Below are 16,858 nucleotides of genomic sequence, written 5' to 3' on the forward strand. Positions count from 1 at the left end.
GGCTTGGCAACAAGTAGAGCAATGTTAGCTCAGTGACATGGCCAGAGGATTTAACCATCCACTTGGGCCAAGCACTGCACTGAACATAACTGTAGCAACAATCAGAAAGTCGGAGAACACAAGCCCAAAGTAAGGTAGTGCAAAAGCTGGTGACGGATGGTGTATGTGCTAGTGGGAGTTGTGGCTGAGCAGAACACAGGCCAAGCAAGTCTGACGAGCAGAGGAGCACAAGTGAAAGGAAGCATGCCACAGCAAGAGTAAGTTCCTACAGAGGAAGAGAAATGAATTCAGCTCAGCAAATGGGAGCATTTTCTTTAAAAAATGATCTCATGTCCCTCCTTACTTGAAGTTGTATTGTACAGTCCCTTAGAGGGGGTCATACCTTGCCACGGTCTCAAGAGAGCCCCCTGTGGTCTGGTTCTTATCTTTCTCCGTGGCTGGCATTCCCCGTGGCTGGCTTTCCTCATCCTTCCTGGGACTCAGCATGGCCCTGCCACACTGGGTTCATCGCCCCCTCAGCAAGCTTGCTCCTGTCCAGCTCTCAGAACTTGCTGACACTTGACTGCTCCTGCCTCAGGTCACCGTGAACTGTCTCCACCCAAGTTACCTCCCAGCTCTAATAGCATTTCTTCAGGGATGACTCCCTGCTACCCCACTGCGCATCCAGCACCAGCTGCCTCAGCCTCTCACCTCCAGTGGCTCCATGACTTTTAATTATATATATCAAAGGGTGGGGTTTTTTTCTGGCGGAATCGGGGATTGAACTCAGGCTCTTGCGCTTATTCTACTGAGCCATCTCCCCAGCCCCTTAAAGTTTATTGATTAATCTTAAAAATCTTTTGACTGATTTTTAAATATGAGGATCAAAATAAGCTCCATTATAGGAGGGAACAAATCTTTATTGTTCACCACAGTTTTCCAGGAAGCAATACCAGTTTTTAGTTTATAATGAGGTTTCAAATACAAGGTCTGATTAAAAAAAAAATGTTGAATATTTTACAAAAAAAAATTTAAGATATTTCAGTGAAAGACACATTACCATGAATCTCTCAAAATACTCTGCTTCGCTTTGAGCACATGTACGCCTTTATTCTCTCCAATTTCTGAAGCACCTCGGAAGTCTTTCATCCTCAGTTGCACTACTGTGGCTGCCTGAAGGTCCTGAATCAAAACACATTGAATTGTCATTGACGTTTTGATTTTGGAGAACAGCCAATGGTTGTATGGTGACAGGTCCTGCGAATGAGGTAGTTTGCCACATACTGTGAGATATTTATGAGCTGCCTTCCAATTGAATGACATTTGACAGCAGCACTCACCGTATCTTTTATTTCGGCTTGTGAAGACATTCACCAGCAAGGACTTCCCGAAAATGATGTCAACAATGGGATGAGATAAGCGTGGGACAGCCTTGGGAGGGGCCTACTGGAAAGGAGTATTTTACTGTAAATTTTTAAAATTTAAAACACACACAGAGGTTTCTCAGCCACTGTATTTATCAAACAAGTGAATGAACCTGTGCTAAAAATATTTACACTCAGCACAGTGAAAAATATCTTAAGGTTTTTACTATAACATAACATCACTAGAAGTTGTATTTTTCATTCATTTTAATGAGAAAAAAGTTAAAATAGCAATGAAACAGTTTCAAAACCGTTTGAAATATTTGCAAAATGACAACACTGAATGATGTACAGGAGAAGTCATTCTCTGGAAATAGATTTGTTAATGGCCACCATGATTTTCCAGATGAAGCCCACCAGATGCTGGAGGGAGGACAGTGTTGGGAACATGAAGACATGCGTGGGGAAACATTCAGAGGTAGACTGGTTAGGAGAGACCATCCCCAACAAGAAGGGCACTGTTACATGAGCTCAGGCTTCAGAGCACAGGTAAACTGGAGACTTGTGAATTATTTTATTAAGACTGACTTTAAAACATGGTTTAAAAGTACAACTAGGGTGTAGTGAGACCCTGTAGATTCTGTATCCCCAGTACTAAAAGCAAAAAAAAAAAAGTCAAACAAGGAGAAAGAAAAAATGAACAGCCTAAGATAGAGAGAATGAAGTAACATGACAGCAGAAATAGGTAAAAGGAAGAAAAGTGAGAAAAACCTCTAAGGGAGAGTAAGAAAAAATAAAAATTGGCAAGAATGTGGAAAACTTATGATACACGTTGTTGATGGACAAGTAAACTGGTGCAAGGTTAAAAGAGAAATTAATCTATGACCCATTGCACTCTTAAATATATACACTCAGGAAATAAAAATATACAAGCATGAGCTTTCATAGAAATATTATTCATAATCATTTAGAAGTAGAAACAACACAAAGTATGTCAGTTGATGAATAGATACATAAAATGTATAAATATTCACGACATGGAATATTATTTGGCCAAAATGATGCAACTTGCGAACACAGTGTTAACTGAAATAAGACCAGTGCACAGCCTAAACATCTCATAGTTTTTCTTATAAGAGAAATTCAATATCTATCTATCATCTATCTATCTATCTATCTATCTATCTATCTATCTATCTATGTAAATACATAGATAGACAAATACAGAGATCAAAATAGAAGACAGATTAAATAAATAGAGAAAAGTTCAAATAATTCCCTGAATATTTGTTCCATTGTTTCCATTGTTGAATATTTTTAATATATTTGCTAATTTATTTCATTTATACTACTAGTTTCTCTTAGTGATTGAAAAGAAAATTTTGTGCTTATTATTTCTCTTTGTAAGAAAGTCTTTTTATCTCTGTCTTGTATTCTGAGTAAGATTGTGATTTTATGCTGTATTAACTGTTATTCTCTTCTTTTGTTATTAAATATTGGAGTTTCTTATAAAGTAAAAAAATAAATGAAATCTTGTCACATTCTACAACATGAAAGAAGACAGGAAAGAATATACATTATACAGTTCTATTGAAAAGACATGTCCTTAACAAGCAAGTCAATAAAGAAAAAAGGTCAACTATTAGTTGGCAAGGGTGGCCAAATGATCGGGACTCTTAATTAGTAAGCATTTCCGTCTTGGAATATGAACTGTTAGAAAACGGACTGTGAAGTTAGCAGTGGTGGCATGAGCTTGGAACCCCGACTTGGAAGGTTGAGGCAGAGGGCTGTGAGCTCAGGCCAGCCTGGGCAGCATAGTGAGAACTCGCCTTTTAAAAGCAAATAAATAATATAAAATACAGATTGCAGCATTAACTACACAACTTTGTGAATGTATGAAAACCCATTAATGTGTATACTTTAAATTAATAAATTTTAGGATGATAAAAAGAACACACACACAGCTTGTCAGAACCCAACATATGAATATGAGAATTATATCTTAATAAAACTGTTAAAGAAATCAAACAGGAAAAGAAGACAGCGAAAGAGAAAAGAAAGACATGAAGGGAGAGAGACAAAAAGCCCCCTGGGGCTCACAGAGTATTTTCCTAAAGGTAAAAGTTCTTCACAGCTTTTATTCCCTGAAGTTGTCCAAACCACCATCTGTCTTCATCTTTCCCTTCTTCGCACTTACAAAATTTCTCCAACTGGACGCAGTGGTACATGCTGTGACCTAGGCCTCAGAAGGCTGAGGCAGGAGGACTGCCATGAATTTGAGGCCAGCCAGGGCTACATAGCGAGTTCAAGCCCTGCCTGAAAGATCTGTCTCCAAAAAAACTAAAACAAAATAAAAGCTAAAAAGAAAATTCTCCAGCCATTCCAAATAGCCTTTTCCAACTCAAGGAAGATGCTGATTAATTTTCAAAATTCTGGTTAAACTTCAAATTTATCTTTCAAATGAAAACTATTTCCAGGTGATCAGGCATAGTGACAGAAGGACTCATTCATCAGAAAAAAAAATCTAGATAATGCATTTGTTTATGTTTCAACTTTCAAAACTAGCCCTACTATCTTAAGGTCAAAATTTGATGTTAAGGGACTGAAGAAAGAGAGATGATCAATGACAGATGATGCTTAATTCAAATAATGAGTAAAACAAAAGCAGAAGAAGAGAAAGAAAGAAAGAAAGAAAGAAAGAGAGAAAGAAAGAAAGAAAGAAAGAAAGGAAGGAAGGAAGGAAGGAAGGAAGGAAGGAAGGAAGGAAGGAAGGAAGGAAGGAAGGAAGGAAGACAGGCAAGCAGAAGTGAAGGTGAGGTGCCCCCAGCCCAGCTTGCTACCTCCAATGCTCTCTGTTGGGCTCTGTATAATGTTCTTGGTCCTTATCAGGTTTTAATTATCTCAATAATACAAATTTTCTCCAAGAAATACTTTTCTCATGGGAATTCAAATAAACTTAAAGCCTTAAAGGAAAACTTTCTCTGACTTTGATTATTTCTTTTTAAACTTTTAGCTATTAAAATGCTAGTTAATCATATTTTAATTATGACATGAGTTAGCATTCTAGTTATGAAACCTCATGTCTTTCTTATTTATATTCCATAAGGTTATAAAAACAAGACACACAGTTTGTCAGAGCATGAAACAGAAAGCCCAAATCTCCTTTAATCTATCACAGACGTCTAGCATTTGTGCTCACATCACCAACTTCATGCAAGTCCCTTTGTGTCTGGCAGTGTAATCAGAATGCTGACCATTACTAAGTCACTGTGACCATGAATAATAACTCTCCCTCCTGCTGGTATTTTCCCAGTTACTTCCTCTTTTCAAGTCAATGAAGTAAAAACCTCCTCATTTCCACCCACCTCATTTCTCATTTTACCATGTTTCTTATCATTGCCCGGCAACTCTTTCTTCATGGATGCTCCAAGACGTGTCCACCACAGGACACCTGCTTCTCAGCCTGGGGCTTCTCTTGCAGGCCATGGTTTTCCTCTTCCCTCAAGCCTGGAGTCTCTTGTGTCTGTGGGAACATGCCCTGGGCACAAGGGGCTTTGTTAGGTTCTCCATTTAACTCTCAGTCTGGTCAGAGTTTGTACTCAGGTTGCTTCTCGGGTTCCCCAGTCCCGGGTACAAGTTCTCACCCAGGTACATTCATGAGCAGCATAACTACCATCCAGTAAAATCCACCCACCAGCAAATTGCACCACACTGGGTGCAGACTACCACGGTATTACTTCTCAGCTACTTTTGAAAAATTGGACTGCCTGCAAAAAATAATACTAAAATAAACAGAATTCCAAAGTTGTTACCATTTCAGTTATTGCTATAAGTTTTCTCATAGTTAAACTATTAATTAATTCATTCTTTGTGATGATCCCACAGGAGATATTATTGCTCCCATTTCACTGGGGAACAAGCCAAAGTGCATGCATGGAGGATGAATGCAGGCCCAAGGCCCAACAGTGGGAGAGCCAGGATAAGAATTCAGGCAAGATCATGTCAGCGCTTCACACAGGACACCACTGTGCCAGACAGCCTCCTTTAGAGCCGGTAGAAAGAAATCCTTTATTGTTCATTTTTTAAATTACTGAGCAACTGCATTGTAGCTAAAGTACTTGAAAATCTCCAGGAAAATCCACATATGCTAGGAGATTTAAGATGGCAGGATCTGAACATGCACTTTGGTAAAAGATGATGACATTGAAAGAAATATGATATGTGATGTGGAAAAGGAAGAAGAGTTCTTTCTGTTCTGATAAGAATTATTTCTCAGGAAGCATCTGCTCATGAGCTAAAGAAAGAGCACTCTAGATTTAAATGAAGGTAGAAGGTGCCCCTCAAAAATGTTCTATCTCTCTGTGGAAGACTATCTATGTGGACTTGATGGATGGATAGCTCTTGTCACCACTCACCTTCCTGGTGGTGTCAATACTGTAAGGATCGGTCAGTTAGGGCTTTTTCCTTTAGTTTGCTCAATAGATTTCTATGACTTGATTTCCCTACACTGCAGGGCACCAGTTCAGTCCACCTACTGGGGTGGTCTGCCCTAAGTTAAATTCTCTCAGTTGTAAGGAACAAGGAAGGGAGAATTCAAGAAGGAACTGGAGAATTGTCATTCAGCAAATTTAAGAGCAAAAATTGTAATTTATCTTGACACCAGGTATTATTTCTCCTCTTTCCATGGACAAAGAAATTCATCTCCAGCAAAACAGTTCGTGTTGCAGATGATTTAGAACAGTTTCCTGCTTTATGACATATTCTCTTATTTTGCAAACATTTGCCAAGTGCTCATGAGGCACAGGCTTTCACTTGTCTAAAGATGGCATGGGAATTTGTCACTATCTAAGTTAAAATTGAAATTAGTACTAAAAGAAACAGGGAGAAAAAGAATTCATTTAAAGAAAATAATAATTTAGAGATAAGTATTTTGGAGTGTACCTACATGGCTAAGGAAACAAGCTAAAAGAATTTCTTAGTCATGGCACTACATAAGACTGTAAGTCAGTCATAGTGAAGGTTCTGATGTGAGCAGAACAATAGTTCCATAGTTAAGTACATTCTTTTGCAGCTGAAAATTTCGTTGGAAACCAAGTCATCACTATGAATTATTTTCTATATCTGACTCAAAGAAAGATAGTGAGAAAAATATAGCCAGCTTAATTAAAAATGTGGGCATAGTTTAAATCTGGGGCATGACTCCATCATGATGTGTAGTTAACTGTATTACAGTAGTTACCTCATATGTCTGTAGACATAGATCCCTAAAAATAGGAGACCATGACTTCATCATTGTTTTACCTCTAGTAGATAATTACTTCTAGTAGAAGGTCCTCAATAAATGTCACTGAATGAGTTCATAATTGCTGTAGCCCTTTATTAATAATGGAGATGAGTATGCTGTCAATTCTTGTCTGTGCCCTGTGCTTCTAAAGATATTTCTGGTATTACAGGCTGTGGTGCTCTTCTCCCACCACCAATTAAGTAGCAGCAAGTCAGAGTGACTATATCACTTCAGAAACCCAACTTAGAATTGGTGCCACTTGAAAGTTGATCATTTGGGGGTAGGAAACTTCCTCAAAATTCTCCTTTGCCCAGACCCAGGGATACCAGGGCACCCTCAGCCCTACCAGATCACTGCTGCCCATAAGGGTGACTCACCTGACCTCCTCAATTCTGTGTCAAGTGAGGGCCCACTGTCCACTTCTTCACAGCCAGGTACAACTGCCCAGAAAGACAAGTCCTTCTTCTTCACATCTAATTTTGACAGAATAAGAACCAGCACCTTGAACTCTGTGAACAAAATTCCTGCTGAGAACCTCCATGAAATAGATATCTCTGAACCACCCATGTCAGCACTCTCCCAGTCTGTCTCAACTTTAACTGTTCATTTGCATCTTGTCTCTAGACTGTGGGCTGTCACTGAGAATGGGCAGCACACTGTCGTATTACCATGTTTCCACAATGGCTTTTCATTTGTCAGTCATTCACACAGCACTTCCATGAATTTTACCACATATATATTCCACTGTTAGTAGTGAAGTCTTAATATTTTTCTTTAAATTGGTTTTCTATTTACTCAAACATTTTATCCTATGTAATGTCATCTGTAAAAATGATAGACTTGAAATATTGCAACATTGTATAATAGATTCTTACTGTATCATCCAGAATTGCTGGGTTAAAAGTCCTGTGTTATGATCATTTGTTTCTTCATCACATTGTCTTTTCCTGGTCATGCTAATTAATTTTATTTATCTTCTACTTTAGTTTCTTGACTCTGCCCTACTTCATATATTTTTTCACATCATGACAGACTGCACATTCTCTAAATGGGAATTAGTTACAGTTTTAAGTATAAAGGTGGAGGAATACTGTTCAGCAGCTCAAGGACTATTTCTTGTTCTATGTCTCTCAATACCTATCTTTAAGGTTTTGACAATGTAGTCTCTGAATCACTGTTCTTGTTAGGATGAGAAAAATAATCAAAATTTCTCATTTTCTGAGATTTATTGTAATCTGAAACACAGGAAAATTATATCAAATTGCTTACAAAAACTGTTTTTTTTCTCAGAACACCTATTATTATCAATCAGAAAACATATAAAATAGTTGTCAACTGAAAAAATAGAGTGTCAATTCAATATTTTGTTTTTCTTCTTTCTTTTTTTCATGTATGTATTTGGTACAGGGTCTCAATACACAGCTCAGACTCATAGTGATCCTCCTGTTTTCAGCCTCCCCAGCGCTGAGATTACAGGCGTGAACCACCGTGACCAGACTCCTTTACCTGCTCAGCATGCCCTGGGGGCAGGGCTGGCACAGGCTGCTAGTCCAGGGATTGAACCCTGGTTCCTGCACTTGCCAAAGCAGGTGCTCAGTCTGTGGAGCTATCTCACCGGTCCCCAATTCAATTTTTGATCTTTGTTTCAATATTCCATACAAAACATGTTAAAAATACCATAGTGCAGGGCTGGAGAGACAGATCAGCAGTCTAAGCACCTCCCTGGCAAGCGCAAAGACCCAATTTGGATCCCCAGTACCGCATGCTGTGCCTCGGTGCTGGCCACCAAAACAGTGTGGTGCCGCATACCTGTAATCCCAGAACTGGTGAGGCCGAGACAGGAGGATCACTATGAGTCTGAACTGCATAGTGAGACCCTGTACCAAATAAATAAAGATTTTTTTTAATTAAAAAATATCATGATGCCTCAGTTCTTGAATGCTTTTGTTTGCAAACAATTTGGTTTACGAACAGAAGCATTTGGCAAGTGCAATATGAGCTAAGAACTCCAGAAAAAAGTTCTACATTAAAGAGATCAGTTCATCTTCAAGTCCTATTTCTTTTTAATATGTATCTCTCTCTCAACAGGCCAGGTATATTGGAGAGAAGAAGACATTCAGTGAAACCATGGGTGATTGCCTTAATTACTACAGCCATTGTGTTGGCTCTGGCAATAATTATTGGCCTCCTTGTTTATTTTTTAGAATATGGTAAGTATGTATCTCATTGTATTACTTTGTAAATTTGGAGACAAAAACATTTTGAAGTCTTAATATTTTGTAGTATTTCAGAATAAAATTTTCCTTCAAATAAATTGCATATACTTAAGAGATAAATTTTCATGAATAAATATTATTTCTAGCATTGAAAATTTTGAATGGTTCATATAATATTTCTTAAAAATAATAAATTCACATACTACATTATTTATGGCATAATAATATTCCCTAACCTAAGAGCAAGAATTGTTTCAGTAGAATTTCTAACTTCTAGAAATCTCCGCACGGATTTCCATTGTGGTTGTACTAGTCTACACTGCCACAAATAGGGGAGAAGTTTCCCCACATACCCTCCAGCATTTGTTGTTGATTGACTTCTTGATGATATCCATGATTTCTGGGGTGAGAAGAAATCTCAGTGTTGTTTTAATTTGCACTTTGCAAATGGCCAATGACATTGAATATTTTTTCATACATTTATTTGTCATTTGTAATTCTTCCTCTGAGAAGTGTGTATTGATCTCAGATACACATTTTTTGATTGCTTCTTTGAATTAGGGGGGTAAGTTTCTTTAGCTCTTTATATATTCTAGATAAAAACTAGGATTAGAAGTCCCATTAGACCCAGCGATTCCCTTCTGGGGTATTTTTCCAGAACTTAAAACATCATATCACAGTGATATATGTGCACCCATGTTTCTAGCAGCACAATTTGCAATAGCTAAGTCTTGGAAACAACTCAAATGTCCATCAACTGAGGAACAGATAAAAAGATGTGGCATTTTTATACAATAGAGTATTACTCAGCTATAAAGCAGGAGAAACTCAAGGCTGTTATAGGCAAATGGATACAATTAGAGACCATACTCATAAGTAAAATAAATTAGACTGGCATGTGTGAACATCAAATTGTCTCCCTAGTGTAAGAACAAGGAGTAAATAAAATCAGAAAGGTACAATAGATATTGTCAAAGGGAAAGAAACTGCTCATAGGGAAGGAACAACTGGGATGAGGAAAAAAGAAAAAAAACAAGAAGGAAGGGAAACATACACAGGTTTTGACCAATTTTGCATGTTTATGTCTGGTAATCTAAACAACTATTCTGAAGAAAACATTATACAATAGAACGACCATTGTTGAATTCGTATAATTTTGTTTAGAGAAATTCTGTGTCATTTCTAATTTTTTACCATTTTTTATTCGCTTTAAAATACAAAAATTAAAGAAAAAGAGAAATTCCAATTTAGTGATGAAGTTATGAAAATACATTAATACTTAAATCACTAGCAGGTAATATTTGTCTCAAGTTATGACTGACAGTCACAGTCACAGTGACTAGGAAGACATGATCTTAAAAAGGAGCTCAGGAGATATTGACCGCAGCTGTTATATGTTTAGATGTTATGAGTTCACTAATTATGTGACTAACAGGGTGTTTAGGCTTCCCATAACCAGACACCTTAAGCTGCATGATTAGAAAGAAAGTAAGCTTAATCTGGCCAAGTTCTGGAGGGTAGACTGGGTGTGGGCTGCCAGAAAGGGGCCTGGCTGAATCATAGAGGAGAGGGCTGCCTGATGAGAAAGGAAGATTAAGAGCCCAAGAAGACGCAAGAGACGGGGAGGGGCTTGCTCCTGCACACATCCACTTTTGTGGAGCTAATCCACTCCTGTGGACAAGATTTCTCTCTTCACAGGGCCCTAGTCATCTCCCACTAACCCCCTAACCCCCACAGACATACCTTTAGTATCATTGCTCTGGACCCAAGCTTCTAGCACATGACACTCTGGGGGACAGATCATTCCATCCATACCAATAACATTCTTTATCCCCTCTGCTTCTTATGTTTCTACAACTTAGGTGAACTAAACAGAAATCATCCCTTTCTGTTCTTCCTTCCAGATCAGACAACTCACTATTACCAGGCTTCCCTCCAGATCCCCAGCATTGATTATAATCCTGACTTTTCTGTGGAACACTCAAAGTCTAGAACTGACCTGAAACAAAAGATCAATAATGAGGTAAGTGTGAGATTTGCTGGCACTATTACTACCCACGAAACTTTGGTTGAGGAAAAAAAACATAGCACAGCACAGGAAGCTTTTCTACTAGCAGCAGCACGCTGAATTAGAGATAGGTCCGCCTTCACTCAAAAATACCTGTTTTCCCATTTTTTGAGTAATAAGAGGCAATTGAAAGCAAGTTAATTGCATCCTTGTGAGGGCTGCCTGATACAATGTATAACCCCAATGACATTGTAATTTCTATTTCTCCTGAAAATATCTTCATGAAGCATTTGAAACATACTTACAGTAAAAAATCATTCATTGTTTGTCTGAGATTCAAATTAACTTTGCTTTTACTTGCTATATCTGTCAATTCTTATCAATGTTATCTCAAGAAGTCCAGAAAAAATATACTATATGGAAGATCATCTACCAGACAGAAAAACACAAGCCCTGTAGAAAAACCCATAGCTCAGTCACAGAATGAATCATTAGAGTTGTCTACAAACAACTCAACCATTTGGGTACAAGAGATATTACCACATACCATTAAATTAGAACACATCTGTATATAACCCGAACACATTTCCCATTAGGAAACTGAACTCCAAACATCCACTCCTGAAAATACATCACATACACACACCCAGACCAGATCCTTCGCTGAAGACCTCCGTTGTGCACATAGCTGCTGGTGAGCCCAGCATTGCCCAGTCGGTGATGGCAGAGCACCATAGCCAGGCTCAAACTATTTCCTTTGTCATTTCCCAATCAGAAGCAGAAGCCGGTGCTGACTGGGGTATGCATATATTTCAAAAACATCCACGGGAAATCTTGATTTGAGGAAGGAAGGACAGATTAAAGGTCATTACGGGTTTTACAGTGATTCATTAAATTAGAGACAAACTAACTTTTAGAGTTGGAAACATCTAAATTTATATTCCAGTTTATTTTTGTCACCCTAACAATATGAAAAAATGGTTTGAATCCAAATTTTCAACTACAAAATAGAAACAATGTCACTTATCTCTTGAGATAGTTTGAGGATTAATAGATGTAATTATTTAAAAGTGTGGAAAGGAATGATTGAACAAATGTTTCCATCTGTTTCCAGTGGTTTCCTGAAAACTTCATAATCCTCTGCTAAATCACTAAATACTTTGTATCAACATTATTATGGTATATGCCCATGTCTGCTCCAGCTTGCAAATTCACTTATGCCTAACAAAGATGGAAGATACAGCTAAGATAGCTAAGTCCAATTCTTGTATTTCTGATGTTTCTCCCAAGGGTGTCACATGGTAAGACCATGAAAATACCAAGCAGATGACTAGAAAATAAATCAACAACTCATTAGTATAGGTCCTGCCCACAAGTGCCAGGGAAGATAACATCAAAAAGGAAAGTGCCTGCATTTATGTCAGGAGTCAGAGAACTGTAAAACACTAAAGATACTAAATATTTCCAACTTTGTAAGTCACATAGTCCTTATGCAATTACTCAAAGCCCTTAGCGGTGCTCTAAACAGTGATTTAGAATTGCCCTTAGGGCTTTTCACTGTACATTCCTATAGTGATTGTTTTAAAAAGTTTTCTTTACCATGTATCCATATTAGTTTTGTTATATGAATTACACATATGTATAAAAACTGTTACATTTTTTCCTTTCTAATCAATGACAAGTAAAATACACAGCTATATTTTAACAACTATTTCCTTTTCCATAAAACTTTTCACCAACTAATCCATGGTATCACATGATGTCTCACTGATAAAAAATTCATAAATTAACCTAGATGAATGGAACGCAGTCCGCGTGCACTGTGCTTTACGACCTGGCCATTCTTCTCAACCAGTCTGTGCAACCAGATACTCAGACTGAGACTAGCTCAAGGTTTGGTGGATAATGAGTCATTGGCAGTGCACAGGCTTACAGAACTACAGCTGCAGTTTTATTAAGAAATAATTTTAGGGGGTCAGGGAGATGGCTCAGTGGAATAAGCACTTCTCTGGCAAGCACAAGGGCCTGAGTTCAATCCCTGGTTCCGCCAAAAAAAAAAAAAAATTATCTAGGAACATTTATCACAGAAGTATTATCCACTGTAGGAAGTCTAAAAACACAGTGATGATGACATTTTCTAAGCAATCATTTCTTGCATTTCTCTTGATGTTAGTGGTTTAAGAGCGATCTCCAATACATACAGGTTCTTCTCCTCTTCCCTATTTACCACAGAATCATAACTTCATCTATAAAAAGGTTAAAACATTTCTCCATCACACCCATAAGTCTGAATTGAGTTTGAAATATCTTCAATAACGAGTCCACACATAGACCTCCAAGAATACTCAAATCTCTGCACTTCCATCTCCTAACTTTTATGATAGGTGGCAGAACACCTAAATGTTCACTCTTTGTATTGCTCACCTTGAACATCCAGAAAATTGTTCGATATCAATACCAATTATAGGAATGACATTATGGCCACAAGATTATGCTTGAATTAGTTTTTGGAAGATAACTATGAAGATTGAAGTAAATGATATCTGTATCTCAATAAGCTCTAAGCAGTGTGATATATTAAAATGTGTGAATTTTGTTTCATCAAAGTTGTGTTCTTTTTCTTTTTATAGATAAATAAGATATTTCAAAGATCCAGTTTAAAACATCATTATATCAAATCTCACGTTGTCAACTTTAGGTAATCGCAACTAATTCATCTGAATGATTTTTAAAATTTTGAATCATTTAGTTACTTTTCATTTATTTTCTTTGTGAACAGAAGCTAAGATTTTAGACATAGCAAGAAAAAACTAACATAATGACATTATATTGTTATTCCTTCTGTACAGAGTATTTATAGTGGCAGAGCTTCTTGAGAAATAAGGCCATGTATTCTATTTGTCTCTTTAAAGACTTTTACTTTCCAATTAAAGATTCTTAAATCATTAATTATGTTTCAATTTTACATCTCAACTTACTAACATCTATATTTTTTACATTTTTGAATTTTTAAAATTCAAGAATCTATATTTTCATATATATGGTACAGACAAATTAGTGAATTTAACAATTTTGATTAATTTCCAGAAAAAACAAATTCTAGAGCTGTCAGACACTCATTCATCCTTCTCAGGATAGGACAAGGTTTTACAAGCAAAGCCTAATCCAGGCTTTTATACCTGAAATATTTAAGGTGTACTATGTATACATACTAATGCCCCAAGGTGAATGTAATGATTATGTATTGCAAACATATACGAATAAAAAAAAATCCTCCACAAAAAAGAAAGGAAGATTCATGGGCCTTGTTTCCAAGCTGCTGAGGCTGTTTCCTCAAATCCTCCAGGTGACTTTAATGTTCATTAAAATGGTAGAAACAAAAACATAAATAAACCTATGTGGTACATGAAAGGGAAAAGTCAGAACAAAATTATAAAATATTTACAGCTGTTTTTTGATGATGCAATTAATATTTAAGAATTAATATAGAACATATTAATTTATATGGCTATAACCTCACTCATTCTGTTCACATTGTTTTATAGATCAAATAATCATGGTTTGAAAGCAGACATACTGCTTAAATTTAAGTCTACCTCTAAGAATGCAAACAACATAAAGAGACAAGCTGATGAGATTGTGCACAAGAATTTGAAATCCACCGAGAGCTTTTTGAAGATAGATACTTCATTACCTTATCTCAGAGGCAAGAAGTACTTTTTTTTTCTTCCTTTTCATAGCTAATGATTTCAAGAATCTTCTCATTGACTGAGACAGATTCTTTATTGCACCATAAAATAAGATTTTTTATTAAAAGTATGTCCATTACTTGTTAATAAGCAAATTCTTACACAGCACCAAAGACTGTGTCTTCAGCTAGCAGGGAAGTTATTCTAAAACAAGAAGTGTATCCTTGCAAAAATAGTAGCATCTATTCTCTTTAAAAAACAACTTAGTGGAATGGTTTGAAATGAGTGAGTCTGCACGAGATCAAAACTTACACTATGCTCCTGACACACTGTACGGACTGGCTCTTTGCCTTGCAATACCCTCAACCCAAATGTGGTTGTTATAAGTGGGACTGTTGTATGAAGAAATTTAGAAAGTAAAAGGCCATCTGCTTGGTTTATTTCCATTTTTACCCATCCTGTGTCTTTCTTTCCTTTCTGTTGTTCAAATCTCCTTCTGTTATCATTTGTTTTTGTTTGGAGTGCTTCCGTTTGCCACTAAGAATAGGACTGTTAAAAACAAATTCCTTTAGGTCTCTTTTGTTCCTGGGGAGCTGGATGCTGATACTGCAAGGAACAGCCTTTGCTCCTAGGTCTTCTGTGTTTCGGGTGAAGGAGTTTGGTCACAATATGTGTGTAGAAATACAGGCAGAGATTATGGTGAATCAGGTGAGAGTCACATCTCCAAGTTTGAAGGCAGGCAGGGCCAGGAAGGAATCGCCACTGGGGAACTGTATTTGGGAATCTTTTTATGCAGGCAAAAGTTAGCCCTGTGGTTTAGAGAAGTGGGGTGATTACCACTGTCCCATCCACACGGAGTGTATGATTATCCACATCCTCCTTAGAGGTTCCTTTAGAATTCCACTGTCTCCTTGCTCTTTTCAGAAAATCATTGTTCCCTAAGGGGCCTTAACTATATAAGAAAATTACCAAGAAATTTAGGAGAAAGAAAAAAAAAGCTCTAATCTAAGTGAGGCCTCAGCCCAATGCAGAAGGGGCTTTACATTAGGTTTCCTTTCCTGATATCATTGGACCGCAGACCTTGGCCACCAAGAACGCTGTGCACCTGTGGAAGTGGGCAGCGCTGCATTATGATGACCACACACAGTGCACAACGTTAACAAGTCAGGGTGTCCAGGGGCAGGTTTGGCTCTCACACCTAACAAGGGATTATTCATGTATCATACACTGAGGTCTCTTTCTTCATTTAACTTCAGCTGTCAAGAAATGCTGTTTGGAAACCCTTTGTCCTTCCGGTGTGTTAGTATCGAAGTACTCACCTAACATTTTCATCCTAGAATATACGTATCTTCTCTCTATAACTCAGTGATATTTTTCACTTACCATGGGATTCTGGGGACTCTTTCAGAACTTGGAAATTTCTATATTATTTCCTTTTGGCTTCTATAATTTAAGATGAAAAACTTATGTCTTTAAAATCATGTTCTTTCATAGGTAATGTATCATTTTCTCTATTAAGATTCTTTTATCCTTAGTTTTTAATAATTTAAATGTGGTGAGTCTAATGTAAATCTCCTTTAGCTTATTCCATCTGAGTTTTCTCAGTTTCTTGAATGTGTAGATCTCTTTCATCAACTTTGACAAAAGTTTCACCATGAATTTTTTACTCCTTTTTTAGCACCACACACTTTAGTCTACTTCCAGACACTTGATGATATGTTAATTTTTTTGTTAGCATCCACAGATCTCAGAGGCTTTTTTGATTTTATTTTTAGTCTATTTTGCTCTGTTTTTCAGAATGAGTAAATTTTCCTGAATTGTCTTTGAGTTACTGCTTCTCTCCATTATCATCTTCACCCTGGTACACTATTGACACTATTGAGAAAATTGGTTTATTGGTATTATTATTGTAGTAGTAGTAGTAGTAGTAGTAGTAGTAGTAGTAGTAGTAGTAGAACTAGTAGTACTAGTAGTACTAGTAGATGCAATATTTTAGTTATTATATCCTTAGGTTTCATAATTTTCTATGGTTATGTTTTATTCTATTGCTTTGTTGATATTTTCTATTTTTCATTTATTTTAAGAGGAATTATACTTGGTTTCTAAATTATATTTATGGAAGCTCTTTAAACTCATGCATATTTTAGTTCTTCTATTAGGAATCTCTTGATTATGTTTAATTCTTCAATTTAGTAAATAGTCTATTTAGATTTGGAATGCAGACACTTGCCTGTGTTTGCTGCCTCAGTAACAAGTGCTCTGGTTTGCTGATGCTGCCTCTCAGCTCCTGCTTCCCGTACTATACAGGGCAGTAGACA

The 16,858-nt window shown here is 37.0% G+C and overlaps 1 protein-coding gene across 1 annotated transcript in view; it reads left to right on the forward strand.

The window, feature by feature from the left end:
* LOC101572364 (transmembrane protease serine 11G) overlaps nucleotides 1-16,858 on the forward strand; it is a 34,738-nt gene that overhangs the window by 6,288 nt on the left and 11,592 nt on the right. Inside the window, exons 2-5 of the mRNA XM_023704187.1 lie at nucleotides 8,716-8,837; nucleotides 10,748-10,866; nucleotides 13,482-13,549; nucleotides 14,397-14,557. Coding sequence (XP_023559955.1) covers nucleotides 8,716-8,837; nucleotides 10,748-10,866; nucleotides 13,482-13,549; nucleotides 14,397-14,557 — 470 coding nt within the window. The remainder of the gene's footprint in view (nucleotides 1-8,715; nucleotides 8,838-10,747; nucleotides 10,867-13,481; nucleotides 13,550-14,396; nucleotides 14,558-16,858) is intronic.

This window comes from Octodon degus, unplaced genomic scaffold (assembly GCF_000260255.1).
Source record: "Octodon degus isolate 3935 unplaced genomic scaffold, OctDeg1.0 scaffold00191, whole genome shotgun sequence".
NCBI lineage: Eukaryota > Metazoa > Chordata > Mammalia > Rodentia > Octodontidae > Octodon > Octodon degus.